Consider the following 24440-nt stretch of genomic DNA (forward strand, 5'->3'; position numbering starts at 1 on the left):
TACTTTAGTAATTTAATTTAACTTTATATGTTAGCAATTTAAAGCATTACATTTTTTTCCAGGGTAATAAGAACATAATATAGTTTGTTTTTAAAGCCCAGATCAATCTGATAACTAAAAATTGGGTACAAAGCGTGCAATCCCACAACAAACCCAGCAATAAAGTGATTTTCAAAGCAACCCTTGTACCTGCTCCCCAGCAAGTAACTGGTAATAAACATTTTATGAGAAATCTCCTGTTTTAAGAAAAGAGAGAAATAATAAAAACAAATTTTTCTGGGTATCATTTTTAACCCAGAACACTTTTCCTAATATATGGGGACAGCAGGAGAAGGGCTCATAAAAAGGCAAACAAAGTGAACCATAAAAAGGCAAAAAACTAAACTATGGTGAACCATACTTACCCTCCCCATCTCTCTGCAGATGCATTGTTTTGAAATCAATGAGGGGAAAAGTGATAGGGCATGACGCTAATAAAATGGAAAAAATGGCAAAAAATACTAAAGTGAACACACAGCACAGTCAGAACAAACCATACACATAACTAACACAAAGCCAAAGATACCAAAAACATTTCCCTAAAACCAGTTAGGCATTCTGCTCAAAAACTTTATTCAAAGAAATTACTACTAACCAAACTTTAAAAACAAACACAAACATACATTTCCATTTCAGCAAGCAAGGCAAAAAAATCAAAGTAGTGCTGTTTTATTAAAACTCAAACATAAAACTGAAGAAATGGAAACTCTTAACCAAGTACTGTTTGAAGCTTTTCAGTATAATTGATTTGACAGAAAAATACCTCCCTTAGTTTGCTCTTTAAAAAGATCTTATTTGTCTTTCATTCAAGAGTTAGCAGGAGAGAATCTGAAGGAAAGATATTGTCCACTTTCATTGAAAGCCAAAAACTTCTAAACGGCTGCTACAAATTCATACTGGCAGTAGACATGTGCTACCTGCTTGCCAACTGCATTCTGTTGACAATCCTTCAAACAATACAAAAAACAAAACCCACACACTAAGGAAGAGTGAGGTGGGCTTCTATTTGGAGTGACCCCACTTCTCTATGAAGAGTCGTATCAAACAAGGTAGGTCTCTGATTCTAAGGTATCTAGAGTCTAAAGTAATTTGGTCTCTTAAGGAAGTCTTTCCTTAGAATACCCTAATTCCTAGATATACAAAATTAATCTTTGTATTGGTGGCAAAGTTGGAAGCAAAAACAAGGTCTGCTAACAGCCACTTTTTCAAGCACATGCAGGGTTCATGGCTGGGTTCACTCAAAGGGCTACTACCACTGGCTCTCTGAAAGTCACCCTATTACTATGAAAGCCAGCAGGAGGCCTATGTGGATTTTTAACAGTGGTTGAGCCAGGTTTATAACAGGGCAGCTGAGGCACTGAAAATTAGAGGTCTATAGTTACCTTCTTTCCCTACCACAAGTTGTAAGGAGTAGATTCTGACAGGGAAACTGCGAGCCCAGCATTAAGTTGTCTTTAGGTAAGCCTCCAGAAAGCTGACGCTGAACACAGAAAATTCTGTCTCCTCACACACTGGAAAACAACTGCTCTTCTATGCTTATAAAACAAGATCAGGACCCCCAGGCCAAAGATTATAAAGAGCTATTTATCTGCATTCTCCAAAAGGGAGAAGCATCAGGCCTCTGTCAGAATCCCAGCCTCATCTTTCAGGGACTCCTTTCCTATTATGGCTCCAGGGATCCTCTGTTAACACCACTTCTTTTCAGTGACTATGCCAGGATATATAAATGAAAAGGGACGTGTAATCTTTACTGCCTTTAGATGCTAACATATTCCAGGATTCTGGGGAGCATCTTCATAAATTCCAAACATCCTAATAACCCGGAACAAAGCAAATGAAAGACAACTTCCTGATTTAGTCTAAGTTAAGACACATAATATGCCATTGGGCATGCCAAACATCTAGAACAAAAAAATAAATAAAACAAACAAAAAAAAAGGAGGGGGGTGGAGAGACAGCAGTAAAGATTGGCACAGACAATGACTTGGTTGGGGCTTTTAAAAAAAATAGCTATACCTTAAAAATAAACTCCAATTGTGATCAAATGAACAGACTTTAGGTGACAAAAGGAACCTGTGGTATTAGCACTGCAATTCTTGTTATTGCCACTGTATGTCATCAGCTAACTTGCCAAAGGTGAGATAACCAAGGGATCTTCATCCAAGCAAACAAATAAGTAACTTGAAGATTCCTCAGTTGTCTCAATGTCTCTTTTACTTAGAAAGTTATATGATCCCATACCCCTAGATCCAAATTTGTTGCTGGCTTCCATTCCCCCACCCTCAACATTTTATTTGAAAGTTTATAAACAGACAGCAAAGTTGAAAAAATTTTACAGTGAACATCCATACGCCAATCACCTAGATTCTACCATTAACATTTTACTATACTTGCTTTATAAACATTTATCCATCCCATTAACTATCTTATTTTTTTCATGAATTTCAAAGTAAACTGCAGGGAATGATATACTTCCCCATAAACACTTTAGCATGCAAATCATTCACTGGAGTTCAATATTTATTTAGGTTTTGCATCTTTTGATTAAAAAAAAAAAAAACATATCCAGTGAAATCCACGTCTTAAGTGTACATTTGCTGAGTTCTAATAAATTACACATGTGGCTTGCTTTTTAAATTTAAACTTTCCTCCTCTGTAAAAACTGATAGGACTCTGTTCTCATACTTTCATAACCTAATATACAGATGCAGGGTTATGGGACAATATTTGCTTAGGAACGCCTTTGAAGATCATTTTGCAAAAAAGTATTCCTGATGATCATAGAGAAAAGGTAGCTACCTATAAGGCTTCTGTTTACAAAATGGTGAGATCCCCAAGCCCTAACATACAAGATTTCCAAAGACCGGGAGGCAGAACCTGGTTTAACAGTTAACGAAAGCCTATACTGGGGGATTTTACTTTTTTAATCAGTTCTAACTTCCTCTTCAAAGCTCATGGATCAGATAAGAATTTCTAGTTCCTATGAGATAGTCACCCTACAATCTCATTAGTGCAGTCAAGTAACAACACTCACTCGCTCCTCTTACATGAAAGAGAAAACAGAAAGTCGAAATGAATCAGGTTGTCCAAAAAAGAACAGTAATCTCATTATTGCTTTAAATAATTTCAGTTACAAACAAAAATATCAGGAAAATAATGTGTGGCTAAAATTACCTTCCCATTTATCACCATCAGAAACATTCTTCAGATCTAAATGTGGAATTTGGGTTCCACATGCTGCTTCCCCTTGAACACCAACACTTTGACCTCCTGGCACTTCTGATTCAGTGTTGGCATTCAAATCACATATCTTGCTACTAGAATCCTGTATTTTAAAATAAAAAATACATTTCACAACCACAAAGCTTTTCTCACTCAGCTTAAAAACAAGCAGCATACATCCTTGGATGGTTTCCTTCAGTCTACTGTGCCCATATACTCAGCTGTCCCACTTCCACCCTCCGAACTATTTGCAAATATACACCTGCAGTTTGATAATATGTACTAGTGGAAGACAAAGTCTGAATCCCAAATTTAGGAAGTGTTTTCATAAACAAGTTTCTTACGACTAAAAGTCGCTACTTAACTGTAAAATATATGGTAAAGAGAATCTAGATTTAAGTCTCTTATAAACCTTTCAATCCAAGAATTAAAGGCCAGATATAATAATTGGTAGATTAAACTTAGTCAAATTTTTAAGAACCATAAGAAAAAATAACTTACCAGAATCAGGTGTGACAATGTATCACTGTCAAATGACACATATTCTTTCCTAAAAATACAAGTACAGTTATTAGTCTTTTAAGAATAAATAGATTACTACCATTGCATTTTTTTTTTACCTAGATTCCTCTCTTCCCCATATACTTAGCATTTACAATGTGAGAGAAAGTGACAACTGGACATATGCCCATTCTTTGGAGCCCTATATCTGAAAATCACACACTACTGAAAAGATCCACAGAATTACTTCAGGTTTAGAAAAATTAACATCTGCCATCCTCCCACACAACCACCCCTCAAAAGAAAAACATCTAAAAAGGAAATTTAAATCCACAATAAATAGAAAACAAAAGAGTTGAATGTCAAATGGAAAAGATTTTGTAAAGTAAATATTAGTTTTAATTGAATAGCTTTATTATCCCCAACTCTGAGACTTTTTGTTTTTCCTTTTGAAGATTTTTTTAAAGGTATAGCTATAGTCCTATTTTTTTTTTTTTATGGTCCTGTATTTTAAATCTGATTGTGTTCTATCACAATCAAAACAAGACAACTACTTCTAGACCTCTCCTTCCTCAAAACATAATGGTAACATGTAAAAAGGAAATTTAAAATTTCAACTCACCTCTTATTCCCCTATAAAAATGAACCCCTATTTAGAACAAGTATTAGAGCAAGCTGTCACGAATGATCTCTAACTATCTGACCAGTCAACAGAGCATCTAATCTCATAACGGGTTAAAAGTTTTCCCCAAAGATATGGTTATAATTTACAATGATACACACAGAAGCTGCTTCTATCCTGCCACAACAGTGTGTACCTAGAAGACAGGTCTTGATCTAGCTATTCCAAGTCATCTCCTCATATATGTAATTACCTTATTCTTCCTGAGCATGAGAAATGACCTAAATTCCCTGGCAAGCTCAGAGGCAAGCTTCCTTTGATTAGAGTGGGAGCAAATGGCGGAACTCAAGTCTTCTACCTTGAGACTACAAAAGACCCGATCACCTTAATTTGAGAAACATGAGTGTTAAACATGCAAAATGTAATCCATCTAACCAAGGAATTCTTTGGATCTAAAAACAAGTTTGCTAACCTATACACAAGTTGAAGAGGAAAGATCTTTTCCAAAAAGATTGAGTCCTCACTAAATGGATCCTTATTGTTCTACCAAATCCAGATGTCATCATTCTGGGGATGCCTGTTAATGCTGTTAATCTTATATCTTCAGCCCATAGCTCCAATACTCCCTGGGCTGGAAGAGGATCATTCCTGCCTCCTGAAAGGAAGCACAAGGAACTGCTGTAAGCAGGAAATCTGTGGACCTTCAGAGTATGGAGACACTCCAGAGACATGGCTCCAAAGAATTTACTTACCCTCAGAGTACAGGTTTCCTATTCGCAATTAAGAAAGACAATGGCATTAACACAAGTTTACCCTTGCCAACACGCTATCACCAAATCAGTAATGTTGTTTCAGAATCCTCAGTATTTACAATCTAGTCTGTGTTCATTACTGATGTGTTTTCTAAATACCAAATCATCTTTCCCAAATCATCTTTCCTAAGAAAGTTATAATACATTTCTTGGCAATGTCTCAGGGAATCAGAAAAAGGGTAACAAGACCAAAACCTACTCAGTGACTTAAAATATTCTAGAAAGCTTCTGCTCAAAAGGACTCTATCAAGTAATGGGGACCACATATGGCTGAACTACTCATTGCCTCAGGTATCTCCCTCCCATTTTTGCTGGCCAATGAGGAAACAAGCACAAACTGCATAAGAGTGCACTACCCTGGGACACACCAAGGAGGAGCTGGAAGGGGAAAAAACCATCCTGTACAAATGTGTTAAAGTAAATATACTATAATCTTTCAGTTAGTTATCCACAGTTCTATGCCTATGAATCAACTTACTGAAAAGTGTATTCAGAATTTCCATAAATTTCCAATTGTTCTACAAACCAATTGAAAGTTTTTAAGTGTCTCCAAGAAAGCTCTGTTCTTCCCTCTGAATATTTTCCAAGTTATAACTAATGTCTGTCTGAACCTGTAGCCCCACTGAATATTTATGAATATTCTTCATGCATACCATTAAAATAAGAAGTTGGTTTTTTAGATTATCAAAAATGTTAACAGATTCATGTAAAAATTTCACCCCCAAATGTGTAAAGGGCTCCAATTCTCAAAATGACCAATTAATTAGTAATGAGAGGAAATGCTTACCCCTCAAGACAGCCATCTTCACTGTCACCGTGGTCACTGCATGGCTCTAACAGTATACCTACAGACTGACAAAAAGAATACCACTGCTGTATTAATGGAGCTCCCAACACTCATATATGAAAGGAAATTTCCAAACTAAATTCTATTAGATTACAAGTCAGTCAAATGCCCCCTTTTAATTCTTTGTAATCGTCTTTAAGTATTGGCATCCCTTTTAGCAGAGAATAATTTATCTTTCTCAAAACTTGAGGCCTGTGTGCATGTGTGTGGATGTGTGTGTAAAACGGAGACCCTGTATTCTCACTACACTATTAAGAGGTACTACAGTTACTATCACATTCCTTTTCCTTCCTCAGAACTCTTTCCTCCAAAAAGGATAGCTTTATTGTCCTACCTGCCAACTGCTGCTTCTCTTTCTTCCCAGTCACAAACATGTTAAGTTGGTAACTTCCTAGCAGGTAACACAGAAATCATTTGGTTCACCACATCCCCTTATCATATACATTTGAAATAACTGTAAACCTCAGAAACACATGAGAACACTCCCCCTATTTTCTAATGAGTCCAAGGACACCATCCTATTCCTTGTTCCTTCCCCAGATACTTACTGAGCCTAATAAAAAAATCCTGTGCATTACTACAAATTATGTAAACTCTTCAGTGTTTTTGAGAATCACTTCCAATCAACAGTTCAATTCTTAACAAACTATTTGTCCAGTTTTAGTATGAAAGACAGTTCATAATTATCTGGAAAAAGCTATTAAATTACTTTTCCATTTTCCAACTAAATATCTCTTTGAGGTTGAATTGTCTTCATGCACTTCAAACAAAAGAACCTATAGCAACAGACTGAATGCAGAAGCAGATATGAGAATCCAACTTGACTTTTATTAAGTCAAACAAGCATTAATGATATTTGTAAATATGTAAAATAATACCATTCCTCTAAAAAATGTTTTATGTAGCCTTTTTTTTTTTTTTAACATTTATTTATTGTTGAGAGACAGAGACAGACACAGCATGAACAGGGGAGGGGCAGAGAGAGACGGAGACACAGAATCCGAAGCAGGCTCCAGGCTCTGAGGTGTCAGCACAGAGCCCAACACAGGGCTTGAACCCACGAACCGTGAGATGACCTGAGCTGAAGTCAGACACTCAACCGAATGAGCCACCCAGGCACCCCTATGTAGCTTTTTATTAAGCTTTTTATTAAAAGCAACCTTATTTATAGTAACTTGAGTGAGTTTAATAAACATTTTTTTAATTTTTCAATTTTAATTTTTAATGTGGTAAATAATAATCAATATACCTATGTAAACAAAATCCTTCTAGTATGTTCAATAACTCTTAAAAATATCAAGAGATCCTGAGACTCAAACCGTGAGAACACTGATCAGACTTCAGCAACCTCTCTGCTCTGGAATACAGCTTTACATTCTTAAATATGAAGGCATCTGGGCTCAGGAAATAATCATTACCTAGACCCAAGATTTAAAATGAGCCTTGGTGGGGCACCTGGGTGGCTCAGTCAGTTAAGTGTCCGACACGTGATTTCAGATCAGGTCATGATCTCACAGTTCATGGGTTCAAGTTCCACATTGCACTCCAGAGCCTGCTTGGGATTCTGTCTCCCTCTCTCTCTAAAATAAACATTTAATGAGGAGGGCACCTTTTGGGATGAGCACTGGGTGTTGTATGGAAACCAATTTGACAATAAATTTCATATATTGAAAGAAAAAAAAAGAAAAAAAATAAATAAAATAAACATTTAAAAAAATTAAAAATTAAAAAAAATAAGACTTGGTGTTTTACTCAAAGAACCAAATTCAAGTCTCATCACAAATGAGAGTTACAATCATTTAATTGCCTATCTTACAGTTACTGGAGAGAATAAAAAAAAAATAGCTTACAAGAAAAACTTATAAAGCTCTATTATAAAAGTACACTATTACATCACCAACTCTAATTTAATCTATAATTCCTTATACTATGAAATAACTGAAACAAGTGTAAGGGCTGACAGAATACCTACATATTTTCTAGCCAGATGTAGCCAACATAATTCTTAAACAAATACTGGAAAGTAGTAAAACAAACAAACAAACAACAAGAACAAAAAACACAGCAAGTGGAGGGAACATAAAAGAAAGATGCAGTGACAGAAGACGAATGCTGATAGCCCAGCAGTGAAATTCAGAGTAAGAATATAGGGTTATGCTCCAAAATATGCCCCAGGACAAAAAAATAAAAGCTGTTAGAGTCAGGTTAAAGTATGGCCAGACTTCAACTTAAAAGACACAGAAATATACAATTCTTTCTTGAGAAACTAAAGTATGTTTTATCATGTGAACAAATTGTACTTCCTCAGAATTCACTCCACATAAAATATTCATTCCTTTGTACATGGGCAGAAAAAGCTTTTTTATTCTAAACTATCAGCAGGCAAAACAGCCCATACTCTCCCCCCCGACCCCATCCCTTCCCCACAAACATCAGCGTCCTCAAAAGGAGGTCCAGGCACTGTGGTCTCAATTAAGGTAAGCCAGAGAGCTCTGGTGGTAGTGGTGGCGGCGGCAGTACTAGTGGGAGGAGCAGCTGCAACATAATCATAACGCTGATGTTTTGGGGGCTGTCACAGCTTACTGCCAGGAACTAATTAAAGCCTGATGGGCATTTCCAGTAATTTCTCTGGCCTCCACCCATTCCTTATGCATCCATTATTGAAGCTTCCACATTGTTTAGTTCCGCATCTTCCCATCTCCACTTACCTAGTACTCAAGCATGCTAATAGTTACTTCTTTTAAGTAAGCTAAATATTCTCATTCCACTCTCACATTTCATCTGCTTAGTAAACTCTCACTAAACAGTATGTTAAATATACTTCATTATAAGCCAATTTCTTCCATTGATTAATGTGGTCAAAACTGGTAAGTCTCCACAGCAAAGAAAACCATCATTAGAATGAAAAGGCAATCTAGTGAATGGGAGAAAATAATGGCAAGCAATATATCTGACAATAGGTCAATATCCAAAATGTATAAAGAACTCATACAACTCAACAGGAAAAAGACCCAAACAATGCAATTTAAAAATGGGCAGAGGATCTGAATACACATTTGTCAAAGAAGACATACAGATGGTTAACAGGTACATGAAAAGGTATTCAACATCACTAATCATCAGAGAAATACGAATCAAAACCACAGTAAGATAGCATCTCACACTTAGCAGAATGGCTACTATCAAAAAGACTAGAAATCACAAGTGTTGGGGAGCATGGGTGGCTCAAGTTGGCTGAACATCTAGCTCTTCTTTTAAGTTTATTTATGTATTTTGAGCGGGGTGCAGAGAGAAGGGGAGAGAAAGAATCCCAAGCAGGCTCTACAATGTCAACACAGAACCCAATGAGAGACTTCATCTCACAAACTGCGAGATCATGACTTGAACTGAAATCAAGAGTCAGCCACTTAACCAACTGAGCCACCTAGGCACCCTGAACATATGACTATTGATTTAGGCTCAGGTCATGATCCCAGGGACACGGGATTGTGCCCCACTTCGGGCTCCGCTCTGAGCAGGGAGTCTGCTTAAGATTCTCTCTCTCCCTCTGCCCCTCCTCCCCTCGCACTCAAGAAAGAAAGGAAAAGAGAGAAAGAGGGAGGGAGAGCAAACATTGGCACAAAGATGTGGAGAAAAGGGAACCATAGTGCACTGTTGTGAAAATGTAAAGTGACCCAGCCACTATGGAAAGCCGTGTGGACGTACCTCAAAAAATTAAAATTAGAACATATGATTATCAGCAATTCCACTTGTGGATATTTATCCAAAGGAAACAAAACACTAATTCAAAAAGATAACTGCAGCGCCATGTTCACTGTAGCATTATTTACAATAGCCAAAACATGGAAACAACCTAAGTGTCTATCAAGGGATGAATGAATAAAGAAAATGCAGTGTATATATTTATATATTTGGAGTATTATTTTGCCATAAAAAAGAAGGAAATCCTGCCATTTGTCACAACATGGATGGACCATGAGTGCATTATGCTAAGTGAAATAAGTCAGACAAAGACATATGCCATATGATGTCATTTATATGTGACATCTAAAAAACAAAACAAAAACAACTTCATAGATACAGAGAACAGATCTGTCACTGCCAGAGGTAGAGGCTCAGGGGTGGGCAAAATGCGTGAAAGCAGTAAAAAGGTACAAACTTCCAATTAGAAAATAAATAAGATACAGGGATATAATGTAAAGCATAGTGACTATATTTAATAATTCTGTATAGTATATTTGAATGTTGCTAAGAGGAGATCTTACAAGTCTCATCACAAGAAATAAAGTTTTTTAACTGTGTGGTGATGGATGTTAACTACACAGGCTGTGATCACTTCATAATATATACAGTATCATGTTGCATACTTGAAACTAATATAATATGTCAATTATATCACAATTTTTAAAAATGTTTTTATGTTTATTTATTTTTGGGAGAGAGACAGAGCGTACGCATGAGCAAGCAGGGGAGGGGCAAAGAGAGAGGGAAACACAGAATCTAAACATACTCCAGGCACTGACCTATCAGCACAGACCCCACTGCGGGGCTTCAACTCATGAACTGTAAGATCATGACCTGAGTCAAAGTCAGACGCTTAAATGACTGAGCCACCCAGGTGCCCAATTATATCACCATTTTTAAAAATAAAGAGAGACTGGGATTTAAAAACAACATAACAAACATGTTACTGAATGACTGCTTCCTGGCAGAGGTTTTAAGTATTTTCGTAACTGTTAAGAAAAAACAAAAACAATCTGAGGAGATCTCATAATAGTACACACTGAAGTGACAATCATCTATCTCTTGTGCTCTATCATCTAGCTCTGCGAGAGCTTCCCAAATACATCTGGACTCCACTTGAAGGAGATTACATCTCAGTAATCGCTCATTGTTTGGAAGATATAAATAAATGTAAGTTTGTTAGGTATCAACAATAAAAGCTTGCTAATCTTGAAATGGATTGATTTATGATAAAGTTATTGATAAGAACAAGTATTTTGATATAATCTCTAATCAGGCTACTGATCACTTTCAACCCCTCAAAAATAGTCCAAATTCCTGTACAAACTATTGTACCATTTACAGATCACTCTCCTATCAGTACAAAAATTCTAAATATTTACTACAAATCTAGTAGCACATTTAAAAAAACCATTAATTTGCTAAAGACTGATCTGATAAAAGACTGTTACTCAAAATAAACGAAGAACTCCTAAAACTCAACAGAAAACAACCCAATTAAAAAAGGGGCTTCGGGTTCGTGAGGAAAACAATGGGCAGAAGGCCTGAACTCATTAAAGATACAGATGACAAATAAGCATATGAAAAGATACTCAACATCATGATGACATTAAGAAAACTGCAAATTAAAAACAACAATGAAATATCACTATACACATATTAGAACTGCAAAAATCTGGAACACTGACAACAACAAATACTGGGGTGAAGTAGTGGAGCAAGAGGAAAACTTAAACATTACTGGTAGGAAAGCAAAATGGTACAGCCATTTTGGAAGACAGTTGGAGGTTTCTTATAAAAAGTGTACCATTTGACCTATCAATTATACTGCTTATTATTTACCCAAAGGTGCGAAGAACTTATGTCTACACAGATATTAGTACCAGTGTTATTGATAACTGCCAAAACTTGCAAGCAACCAAGGTGTCCTTCAGTAGATGAATGGATAAATAAATTGTGGTACACTGCAGCAATGGCAATGACTGAGCGCTAAAAAATGAGCTATCAAGCCATGAAGCAAATGTGAAAGTAACTTAAATGCATACTACTAAGAAGCCACTATGAAAAGGCTACATACTGTACAATTCCAACTATACGATTCTGGAGAAGGCAAAACTATGCAGACAATAAAGATCTGTGGTTGCAGGGGTGGTGGGAGAAATAAACAGAGCACAGAGGATGTTTAGGACAGTTTAAAAACCACAGTATGAATATCATAACGAATACATGTCATTTTACATCTGTCCAAACCTATGAAATGCACAACACTAGGAATGAACATTAAGGTAAACTAGACTGTGAATGATTATGATGTGTCAAGGCAGGTTCATCCTTGATAAAATACGTACCATTCAGGTGAGTGACGGTGATAATATGGGAGTGTGCCTGTGTTGGGGCAGGGAGCATAGGGGAAATTACCATACCTCCCTCTCCATTTTGTTGTAAACCTAAAACTGCTCTTAAAAAAACAACAAAAAAAGGTTTGGGGGAAAAATAATTCTTGCATTGTTAACAAAGTAAATGATACACCAATTTCATTCAACACATTTACTTAGGGGCACCTGGCTAGCTCAGTCAGTAAAGCACATGACTCTTGGATCTCAGGGTTTTAAATTCAAGCCCCACACAGGGTGTGGAGCCTACTTAAAAATATATATATTTTATTTAGTTGCCTACTATGTGCCAGATGTTACTCATTTATTCGTCACATATTCCACAAATACTTAATGAATACCTATGTGTTCTAGATAATGGGATGCAATAATGAACAAATAAAAATCTCAATCCACATGAAGGGTTGAGGGATTATAGTCCCTGGTGGGAGACAGACAGTAAACTACTAATTTAAAAGATATGTGCAATAGCGATAACACTATCAAGGGCAAGGGGGAAAAGGACCGAAACTTCAGGGACTAGATGGGGGTGGGTCAATGGGAAGACCTGCTAATACTAATACAGAGTGATGAGGAGATTTGGCCTTACAAAAAAGGTAAAACTGAGCAAACATCTACAAGGTGAGAGGAAGAAGCAAACCACAGGACACCTGGGAAAACAGCAATCCAGATAGCTAACCTTAAGACTGAGCTGTCAGGGGGCCTGGGTGGCTCAGGTGGTTAAGCAACCAACTTCGGCTCAGGTCATGATCTCACGGTTCATGAGTTCAAGCCCCACGTCAGGCTCTGTGCTGAGCCTACTTCAGATTTTGTGTCTCCCTCTCTCTCTGCCCCTCCCCAGTTTGCACTCTGCCTCTCTCTCTCTCAAAAATAAACAAACATTAAAAAACTAAAAGAAAAAGAAAAAGACTAAGATATCATTCAGTGTTTCTGCAGTACCTATTCCTCTATTTTTATACCTAGATGGCAATGGAAGGTTCTGAGAAGAGAAAGGAAAGGAAAATTCTCTAATTTTCCTTTTAAAACAATCACTCTGGCTGCTGTGCTAAGAACAGACCACAGGAAGGCAAAGATGATATCAGTTACCAAGACTATATTAATCTATTAATCTAGGAGAAATGATATTGATATGGACCTACAGGGTGGCAATGAAAATGGTAAAAAAGTGGTCAGATGCCAGATAAACTTTGAAGGTATTGCCAACAGGACTCTGTAAAGAATGGGATGTGCAGCGAAAGAAATCAAGGATGACCCAAGGCTTTTGGTCTATGCATATGGGAGGAGAAATTGCCCTTTACTGAGATTTTAAAGACAAAAAGAAGAACAGCCATGTGGACAAGATTATAAATTCAGTCTGGCGCCTGTAAAGCTTAAAATGCTTACAAGATATTCAGGTGGAGATGTTAAGTATAACAACTCGATATAGGAATCAAATTCAAGAGAAAGGCCTCAACTAGAGATATAAATTTGGAAATCTTTACAGGTAGACAGTATTTCAAAACCATTAGACGAAATGATATTACCAAATGAGTGAATGAAAATAAACAATCTGAGAAATGGGCACTGGGCTGTTCCAAATTTCAAAGGTCAAGTAAAATGTGCAAGAGACATCATTGGTACCTTGCAAAGGCAGTTTCAGAGGAATGATGGGGCAAAAGGTTACCAGAAGTAGGTTTAAGAGAGAGTAGAAAGAGAAGAAGAATTAAAGAAAAGAGACAATTCAAGTAATTTTATTAGAGGGGGAAGCAAAAAATAGGGGATTAACTACATACAGGGGGGTGAAGAGTCAAGAGAGAATTATTTCCTACACATGGGAAAATAACATTTTACACTGATGGGAATGATCCAGTGTACTGGATCCAGTGTACTGGAATGATCTACTACATGAAAAGGGATTTATCTAATATACCAGCATAAGTAAAAGCATTAATATATAAGTAATATACAAGTGGAGTAAAAATAACAGGAGCAACTTAACTTCAGTGAACGTTTCCTAGTTTATAAAATAATTTTATACTTCTACTTCTCTGGATACTTACAATAATCCTCTAACAGAAGTATTACTCCCTACCTGTCTAAAGAAAATCAAGGAGCAGATAAGGAAAGTTAGGTAACTTGGCCAAAGTCACACTGCTATTAAAAGGCAAAGCCAGAATACAAATCTCAGTCGACAGACCCTAAGTTCTTTATTATACCTACACTTTAGTTCATGACTTAGAATGAAAACATGCTGAATAAAAACTTCCTTATCCATTAAGAATCTTATTTTAAAAAGTTATCAAAACTAAACTGTGAAACATGTTGTACAAAGATACTGCATGGATGAATGGATAAAGAAGATGTGGTATATATATATACAACGGAGGATTGCTTGGCAATCAAAAAGAATGAAATCTTGCCATTTACAACTATGTAGATGGAGCTGGAGGTATTATGCTAAGTGAAATTAGTCAGAGAAAGACAAAAATCATATGACTTCACTCATATGAGGACTTTAAGAGACAAAACAGATGAACATAAGGGAAGGGAAACAAAAATAATATAAAAACAGGGAGGGGGGACAAAACATAGGAGACTCTTCAATATGGAGAACAAACTGAGGGTTACAGGAGGGGTTGTGGAAGAGGGGATAGGCTAAATAGGTAAGGGTCACTAAGGAATCTACTCCTGAAATCATTGTTGCACTATATGCTAACTAATTTGGATGCAAATTTTAAAAAATAAAAGATATAATTAAAAAAAAAAGATACTGCTTTGTGTACGTATATGTATATACGTGTGTGTGTGTTTATTTATTTTTTATTTATTTATTTTTCATGCCCAGCACAGAGCCCAAAGCTGGGCTTGAACTCACGACTCTTTGAGATCAAGACCTGAGTTGAGATCAAGTGTCAGACACTTAACAGACTGAACTACCAGACACCCCAATTTGTATATTTATTGACGTTACTTTAAAAGCAATGCAACCATGGACAATTTATGACAGTGAAAACAATTTAGTTACTTTTTAAAAAAATTTTTAATGTTTATTTATTATTTAGAGAGAGAGAGAGAGAGAGAGTAGTGGGTAAGGGGCAGAGAGAGGGAGACACAGAATCCGAAGCAGGCTCCAGGCTCCAAGCTGTCAGCACAAAACCTGATGTGGGGCTCAAACCCATGGACTGCAGACCACGATATCAGGATCTGAGGTGAAGTCAGATGCTTAACTGACTGAGCCACCCAGGCGCCCCACAATCTACTTTCAAAATGATGTTCATGGGTTTTCTCTATGAAAAGATCCCGCGTTCTTCAGGAAAAAATTGGGAATTAGAAAAAAAAAGCTTTTAAAAAGAACAAAATACAACCATAATACCACCAACCACCTCAGCTAACAATGTCATTTGTTTCCTTTCAGGAAAATATTTTTAAATATTTTATATCTACTTCTCTACCCAATGATGGTTCCTGATCTTTACTGATAGAGTGTATGTTCTTGGGACTCATAATCAAAAAAAATGTGTGTGTCAACAATAATGAACTATGACTTCTGGTATGAAAGGAATACACAAAGCAATCAGAGTTGCAGGTCTAGCACACCTAACCCAAAGATCTTTTATTCTTTCCATGTCTTACCTGGTTATTTTCTTCATCCTCAAATACAAAATCTTGCTGCATAACTTCACTGTCTAAATTAGTGCTAGCCACAGGTTCTGAACAGTCTCTGTTACTGTTACTGTCACTGGCATTAATAATATCATCAGCAATATCAACCCTAGTAATGAAGATAAAAAATCAGATCAGGCCAAATGTTGAATATGTAATGCTTTTAAAATAAATAAATATCAATAATGATCTGAAACTTCCACTTGTTAAGATAATGAGTCCTTTTCATAAAACTCCACACTTTATTCATTTTGTCAATTAGATTATTAAACACACTAAGTTTATTTTTGTCCCTCCAGGGAATGCTTCGAGAAAACTACCTTGTTTGTTATTCCCTTTGAAAATTTTCATAAACAAATGAACAGCTGAAAGAATAATTTATGTGCCAAAATAATTTCCCTTACAAATGCATACTCTCAATTATAATCATCTGTTTCAATTAAAATACAAGTCTAGCACTAAACACTAAACACCACAGTGTCCAACACTTTATCAAGTACAACAGTAGTTTCCTACTACAAATTTTGCATGTTACATAATTTATTCAGAATATGCAAAATACTGCAGTAGGCTTTCATTTACAAAGACAATACCACCATCAATGATAGAACATGAGTTATTTCCTCAGAGATAAAAATAAGGTTATTGTGTGAGCATGGGCATAGATTTTCAGGATCTCTAGCTAAACTAAAGACTAACGCCAAGGAATCTACTTATATGAATTATAACCTTTGGACTACTTTCCTACTATTTCCAACTTTTAATTACTGCTATTTTCAGATACTGTTTTCCTTCATATTTGGCCCAATACTCTTAAAAGCAATGCTTTTAAGCAATCCAGTTTTATCAGTTCCAATCATGCCTTCAAAGCAACACAAATCAGGGCCACAAAGCTCCACAGGCTGGTGATGCCATCTCTTCAGACTACAGAGCACACCTGCAAGTTGTACAATATGGCATTCCTAAAATAAACATATTGCAACTCTTGGTTTTCATATCCATTAATTTTTCTTGGTTTCAATTCATATTTAATAGCTATTCTAATGCACTATACACACTTGGCCTTTTAAAAATCTAATTTAAAAAAAAAGAAAAAAAGAAACACTCTACCCAATCTTTTTTTTTTTTTTTTTTTTACCTCCTATGAACCCTCCAAATTTGCATACATCTTTCTCATCTGTCCTCCAAATAAAAACTGGTAAATAAAAACTATGAAATCACTGCATTATGGTCTCAGAGAAAGGCACGTATTTATCCCTCAAGTGCAGGGCTGAGGTAACAGGAAAGGAGATGAGGCTTTTTATCCATTTAAAAGTAACAAGTGCAATGAAAAGTGGAATAACATCACACAGCACAGACATACTTTTAACTTATACAAAATTCAACTACTAACAACTAACCTAAAAAAAAGTATGCAGGGAGGCCAGCAGGGTAGTAGCTTGTGACAGGGGATAAAATTTAAAAAGCAAAGGATGATTCTGCTCACTATTTCACTTAATGACTATGCAATACAAGCAAAGTCAATCTGGTGTCCCCGTACCTTGCTGTCTAGATCACTTCATGTCTCTCATGGTGAGACCATGTGTTGCACACAGTATGGGTCTTTAAGGTTTTTTAAGTTATTTTTCATACAACATAGTCCCTAAAGCTAAGCTCACTACTTCATCTGGTGCTCAGGGAGGAAAACCTGGCAGTATTGGACTTAATGTCTACCATCTTAATGGAAAATTTAGATTTTCAGTATTAACTATATACAATTTACATACAAATTTATACAGTCACTTTCCACACACACTTTCAGAAATCCCCAAGATCCCATTTTAAGTAAACTATGGTTTTTAGAAGATAATCAAACATTTTATAACAATAAATAACAGTAAAATGTTGTAAAAGTTTCTTACTGGTTATTAGATCCTTCCCCATCACAATTAATACTTTCTGCTTCATTATTACACACCAGACTTTGCTGCTGTATATTCTTAAAATCATGATCTATGCTGCTCTGCAGATCAAAAAGATGCTGTTCCACAGCTGCTCTAATTGTTCTTTCCAAAATGCTACAAAACAGAACACATTTTAGTAAGAAGCAGTCACCCTAACTGGGCATTTGGCCACATAAATATAAACATTAAAACCAATGACTAGTAAAACAAATTATCAGGGTACTGAAATGTATAAGCTAGCATACAAAAAGAAACATACAAAAGGAATACATGATACTAGGTTAAATTTTTAAAAGAAATTTGCCCAAATTAATAGACAAATCAACCATACTATCACTATTACTACCAAGGTGGGAAGGATCAGCTGTCCCAGTATTCATTCCTCGCAACTATACAGAAAACCATTTACATAGACTTTGCAAAGCTACATTTATAATGCAAAACAATTTGTCAATACTTAGCTAAATCAAAGAAAACTGTAAGGACCCTGTCCATATTTTTTACATGAAGTCTACTTCTTAAAGAGACATATACATATGTATTTGTTCCTACTGCAGTATATAAAATATTAACTAGGTTTCACTAACTTATGTACAGTCCTTCCTCTACAGTAAGCATAATATACCATGATTTTAATTTCCACAGTTTAGTAATATTTTTATATTAAAAACAGATTTGTCTTCTCTAAGTATACTACTTACTCTGCAGAGGCTGGTAAGATGCTGATGGGAGATAAATGGGCACTGTAATCAAAGAAAGAAAAAAGCTATTAAAACTTTTCAATATTAACTTCATGAAGTATTGAAAACTGCCACATTTGCATGACCTTGACACAACCAGGAGAGCATGCACTAAGTTACATGTTCATCTCTGGCACAATGTGATGCTAATTTTCTAAAGAATTTATTTTTCATACAAAAACTATACATACCCATGTGTATAGGCAACTACTTCATTTGGTGCTCAAGTGAAGAAACACTGACCTATTCCAAGGCTGAAGGGGAAAAAAGTGGACTACTAGCCCAACAAAAGCACCTCATCTAGGATAGTATGAAGGCATCAGTGCTCATTCCGTACTCCCTGCCAACAGTAACAGCATGTGCTACTATTCAAGTCACAAAAAAAGGCAAAATGGATACTAAAATCAGACTATTTCATTCACTGTGCCAGTAGCAGACCTTCCTCAGCCAATTCTGCACCACAGTATCTACTGATACTTATAAAAATAGACAAAATAATCCCATTTTTACCATAGTTAAAAGTTCAACTGACACCCACAATGAAATGTGGACACCACTACAACGTTTAAAATAAAGTGTTGGTGAGGATGTGAAGCAACTAGAACTTTATATACTGCTGGTGGAAATGTACAATGTTCCAACTACTTTGGAAGCCAGTTTGGCACTTTTTAAAAAAATGTTTGTTTATTTTTGAGAGAGAGAGAGAGAGAGAGAGAGTGAGTGTCAGGGAGGGATCAGAGAGGGAGACACAGAATCCGAAGCACGTTCCAGGCTCCGAGCTGTCAGCACAGAGACCAACGCGGGGCTCGAACTCATGTTCAAGTCAGACGCTTAATCAACTGGGCCACCCAGGCAACCAGTTTGGCACTTTCTTACAAAACTTACCAAATGGGGGAATAACAGGCGGGGGCACACCTGGCTGGCTTAGTTGGCAGAGCCAGCAACTCTTGATTTCGGGGACATGAGTTTGAGCCCTATGTTGGGTGTGGAGATTATTTAAAAATAAAATCTTTAAAAAAAAAAAAAAAAAACTTCCCAAATGAGCCCACAATTGTAACTCCTGGGTATTTAATCAAGAGAAGTGAAAGTATAATTCCATAGGAATCCCTGCACAAGCATAGCAGCTTTATTCGTAATAGCCAAAGGTATCAACGCAAACAGGTGAATACAGAAACAAATTGTAGGACATCCTACGACGGAATACACTCAGCATTTTTTTTAAATAAAAGGCACAAACAACTGAAAAATGCCAAGAACATGAATCTCAACATTATGCCAAGCAAAGATGCCAGACACAAAAGAGTACCTACTAGAGGGGATTCCATTTACATGAAATTCTAAAACAGGCAAAACTAATCTATACAGCGGGGCGCCTGAGTGGCTCAGTCGGTTAAATGTCCGACTTCAGCTCAGGTCATGATCTCTCAGCTTGTGGGTTTCAGCCCCCATCAGGTTCTGTGCTGATAGCTCAGAGCCTGGAACCTGCTTCAGATTCTGTGTCTCCCTCTCTCTCTGACTCTCCTGCACTCACTCTCTCTCAAAAATAAACATTAAAAAAAATTTTTTTAATAACTAATCAATACAGTGACAGAAAGGATATCAGTCGTGACATGGGGCCAGACTGTTGGGTGATGGTAAACAGTCTGTGTCTTGACAGTGGTGGTTGTAAACACATACATGCAAATGTGTACGTTTATAAAGTGCATTTTATTGAGTGAAAATTACAGCCTCAAAGTTGATTTTTTAAAAATGTTTATTTATTTTGAGAGAGAAAGAGAGCAGGGGAGGGGCAGAGAGAGAGAAAAAGAGAGGGAGAGAGAGAATCCCAAGCAGGCTCCACAACGTCGGTACAGAGCCCAATGTGGGGCTCAATCCCACGAAGAGTGAGATCATGACCTGAGTCAAAATCAAGAGTTAGGATGTTTAACTGACTGAGCCACCCAGATGCTGCTCAAAGTTGAGTTTTAAAGAAAAAAATAGTTAACAGAAAAAAGTAATCTATAGCAACAGAAGCCACAGAGCAACTACTTTTGGCAAAAAGGGAGATGGAAGAATTTGAGAAGGAACAAGTAACCCAGGTGGTGGTTATACTAGTTGAGTTTTTGAGAATTCAATAACCTTATGATTTGTGAACTTTTCTGTATGTCTGTGACTCAATGAAGAGTCACTTTTAAAAAGTAAATTTAAATCAGTTTTATGAAAGATCCCCTGTAAATGTGCCAACACAAACTCTAACCAACATAAGAAACAAAGTCTATCAGATGAATATTCTCAGGATTCTCTGCAGGAAACCAAATAACATCATTTACCATTCATGCAGTAATCTTCAGGTCTCCCTTACAGTAAACATATGAGTAGCAAATTGCACAATTGCTTTATCAGACAACAGTAAGCCACTCTGGTTTGGCACACATAACATCTCTCAGCTTTATAAAAAAATTTTTTAACAGCCAGTATTATGCTAGTTTTCATGAACAGATTATTCTTAGTTCTAAATGCTTTCATGCTGATACCCTCAAGGGAAATACTTAAAAATTTTTCAAATTTTAATGATGTTTTTGGGAAGTTCATTTCTGAAGGAAACACTGGGGAGAAAAATCACATATACGTGCACAAAAAGAGTTTAGCCATGGGTCCATTTCTAGTAGTTTCAAATGAGCTGAAAGTTAACACTTAGTGACTTCCGCAAACAAAACAAAACAAAACAAAACAAAACAAAACAAAACAAGAAAAGATAAATGAAGGTATTCCTCCAGAGTGCTTAAATGTCAACTAAGATTAAGTCTTTTTCTGATATTTTGCTACAATGATTTGTTGTTTATATTTTTCATTTCCTTTACGGGTTGCCTATTTAATTATTGAAGATATATCTTTACATGGTCTGATTAGTTATATTTTCCTCAGTAGTACTTGCAATTTCTAAGCTTACACACATTACATACTTACATGATTAGAAGTATTTTGTTTTTAATACCTGACAGTGTAGTATATCAAATGGTGTGAAGAAAACATATAAATCCAACATCCTTCCCTTCCCCATTTAATTTGTGGCTTCTGGTGAGCTTTTCCTGTACTGTACACCAAAATCTCAACAAGTTCTAATTCTCAACTACTTAGTCCATCAGTCTGTTACTAAAGCCTAGTATCATGTTTTAACTTTTGTGGGAGTATATATCCTCTGTTTTTTTTCAAATCTGCCATTGTTAGGCAACTACTTATTTAACTTCTCAGAAGAATTTTCTCACCTTTTCCCATCAGATTAGATTATTAAAATGCTAATAGATACATGGATATAAGAAAACTTACTAGAAATGCAAATCTAAAGATTAAGATAAAATATATATAAATAATTATATATAAATAATTTTTAAAATAGCATGTTTTTATAATTATACACACACAGGCTATACACACACAGGCTAGTAAAGATTAAGCCAGAATGTGGAGGCTTTCTTACGACCCCTAAAACAAGGATTTGATCCATGGACCACCTATATCACACTGTCCTGGGGTGACAGTGCTATTTTATTGGAGATCTATACCCCACCCCAGACCCCAAAAACAATAAAGCAAAAATAAATAACATAGCACTGGCACAAGAAAAAACAAACATGGGGCGCCTGGGTGGCTCAGTCGGTTAAGCGGCCGACTTCAGCTCAGGTCATGATCTCGCGGTCTGTGAGTTCGAGCCCCGCGTCGGGCTCTGTGCTGACAGCTCAGAGCCTGGAGCCTGTTTCAGATTCTGTGTCTCCCTCTCTCTGACCCTCCCGTGTTCATGCTCTGTCTCTCTCTGTCTCAAAAATAAATAAACGTTAAAAAAAAATTGTTTAAAAAAAAAAAAAAAAGAAAAACAGAACAGAAATGTACCCATGAATACACACTTGATAAGAACAAAGCTGGTACTACAGAAAGCAGGGAAAATGGCAGTCTTTCCAAAAATGAGTACTCGGACAATCTGTTAACTCATATTGAAAAAAATAAGTTGGCACCATCTCACACACAAGGACAATATAATATAATGTAGATTATACACCTAAACAAGAAATGTGAAATGATACAGTTATTAGAAGGTAATATAGGAATGTTAACTAAACTGAAATTGAAATTTTAAACGTAATAAAAAAATAAAACAAATAAAATTTATTTTTATGGTAAAAAAAGATAATACAGAAATACATATTTAGAAAAAGATTTCTTAAACAGAACCCCAAAAGCATTAACCACAAAGGGAAAAGAACAGTAAACCTGAATGAAATTAAGAATCATTCTTCAGAAGACACAATATGAGAAGGAAAAGGCACAACATAAAATGAAAAGATATTTCCAATGCATACTTTTAAAGGGCTCCTACAATTCAACAAGGAAAAAAAAAACAGTAGAAAATCAAGAAACAGAACAGCTATTTCACAAAAGAATTAACTGATAATACACACATGAAAAGGGGATGAACCTATTAAAATGACAAGGAAATAATATTATATATCCTCCAAAACTGTTAATACCAAGTGTTGGCAAAGATGCGAAGCACTGGGAATGCTCATGCACTGTTAGTGTAAATTGGGGCAAGCACTTTGGGAAACAATTTGGTAATATTTACAAAAGTTAAAAGTCAAATTTATGTCTTCATGTACATGCATACGTGCACCAGAAGATGTATATAAGGATGTACACGACAGGGGCACGTGGGTGGCTCAGTTGGTTAAGCGTCGACTTTGGCTCCGTTCATGATCTCATGGTCCATGAGCTGTCATCGCAGAGCCCGCTCTGGATCTTCTGTCCCCCTTTCTGCCCCTCCCTCACTTGCGCTTTTTCTCTCTCTCAGAAAATAAACTTAAAAAAAAAATGTACACAACAAAAATAAATAATCAACAAGTAAAAATAATCCAAAGGTCTGCCAATATTAAATTGGATCACTGATGTGTAATCTTAGGATGGAATACTTTACAGCAATAAAATGAACCACAAAGACCTAAGACATGGACAAATCTCACATACAATGTTTAGTGAAAGCAGCTGAATCAAAAATATATACACAGTGACATTTAATTTTCATAAAGCTAAAAACTAGTGTCAAAAAGTTAGCATAGTGGTTACCATTAGAGGGGAGAGAGGAGATCAGGACTGTGAGACCTACTGGGGTGCTATCAGGGTTTATTTTAGATGCGGATGGTGGTTACAAAGATATGTGCTTTGACTAACTTGCTTTGCTATATACGTTGATGCCTATTTCTGTGTGCATGATTTATTTCCCAATTTTTTTTAAACCTTTTAAAAAACAGATTTCTGAGGCCCTCCCAGAGGAGGTAGGGTCCAAAAGTCTACTTTTTTTTTTTTAATATTTATTTTTGAGAGAGAGAGAGAGACAGCACAAGCAGGAGAGGGGCAGAGACAAAAGGAGACACAGAATCCGAAACAGGCTCCATGCTCTGTCTGGGCTGTCAGCACAGAGCCTGATATGGGGCTCGAACCCACAAACCATGAGATCATGACCTGAGCTGAAGTCGGACATTTAACCGACTGAGCCACCCAGGCACTCCCCAAAAGTCTACATTTTTTTTATAAATACCACTGACAATTCTTATCCATACTAGAAGTTAAAGTTGCTAGATTTATTTCTAGCTTCCGAAATGACTGAACTTTAATATAATCTTCCAGTTATCCAAAAGAGCAAAAAAAAAAAAAAGCAAGAATTCTAATGGTCTTATGTTGGATAGATCGACAGAGTTGATCTTTTGTTTCCTATCCCTTTTAAATGATACTGGGATTAAATTACAAATACATGTATATATGTATTTGTATATATCTATATGTAGTAATCAATGAGCTAGATTATTAGTGTAAGAGTAAAGGTTCTTTAGCCCTAAAGATATGGAGGGACAATCAAACAACTGCTTTCAACAGACCCTCTCCCTACCCCAAAAAGCCTTAGTAAATA

General features: G+C 36.2%; 1 protein-coding gene across 11 annotated transcripts in view; it reads right to left on the reverse strand.

Moving 5' to 3' along the window:
* The window catches only part of FAM13B (family with sequence similarity 13 member B), an 89805-nt gene that overhangs the window by 19367 nt on the left and 45998 nt on the right, over positions 1-24440 (reverse strand). For 7 of the 11 annotated variants that reach the window (XM_049649238.1, XM_049649247.1, XM_049649244.1 and 4 more), the window contains 7 exons: positions 18467-18508; positions 17724-17879; positions 15793-15931; positions 5984-6048; positions 3763-3811; positions 3214-3364; positions 405-470 (listed from right to left, as the gene is read on the reverse strand). In XM_049649238.1, the coding sequence (XP_049505195.1) occupies positions 405-470; positions 3214-3364; positions 3763-3811; positions 5984-6048; positions 15793-15931; positions 17724-17879; positions 18467-18508 (668 nt within the window). The remainder of the gene's footprint in view (positions 1-404; positions 471-3213; positions 3365-3762; positions 3812-5983; positions 6049-15792; positions 15932-17723; positions 17880-18466; positions 18509-24440) is intronic. The other 4 variants (XM_049649248.1, XM_049649241.1, XM_049649240.1 and 1 more) reach the window with 1 other exon arrangement.

This window comes from Panthera uncia (assembly GCF_023721935.1).
Source record: "Panthera uncia isolate 11264 chromosome A1 unlocalized genomic scaffold, Puncia_PCG_1.0 HiC_scaffold_17, whole genome shotgun sequence".
NCBI lineage: Eukaryota > Metazoa > Chordata > Mammalia > Carnivora > Felidae > Panthera > Panthera uncia.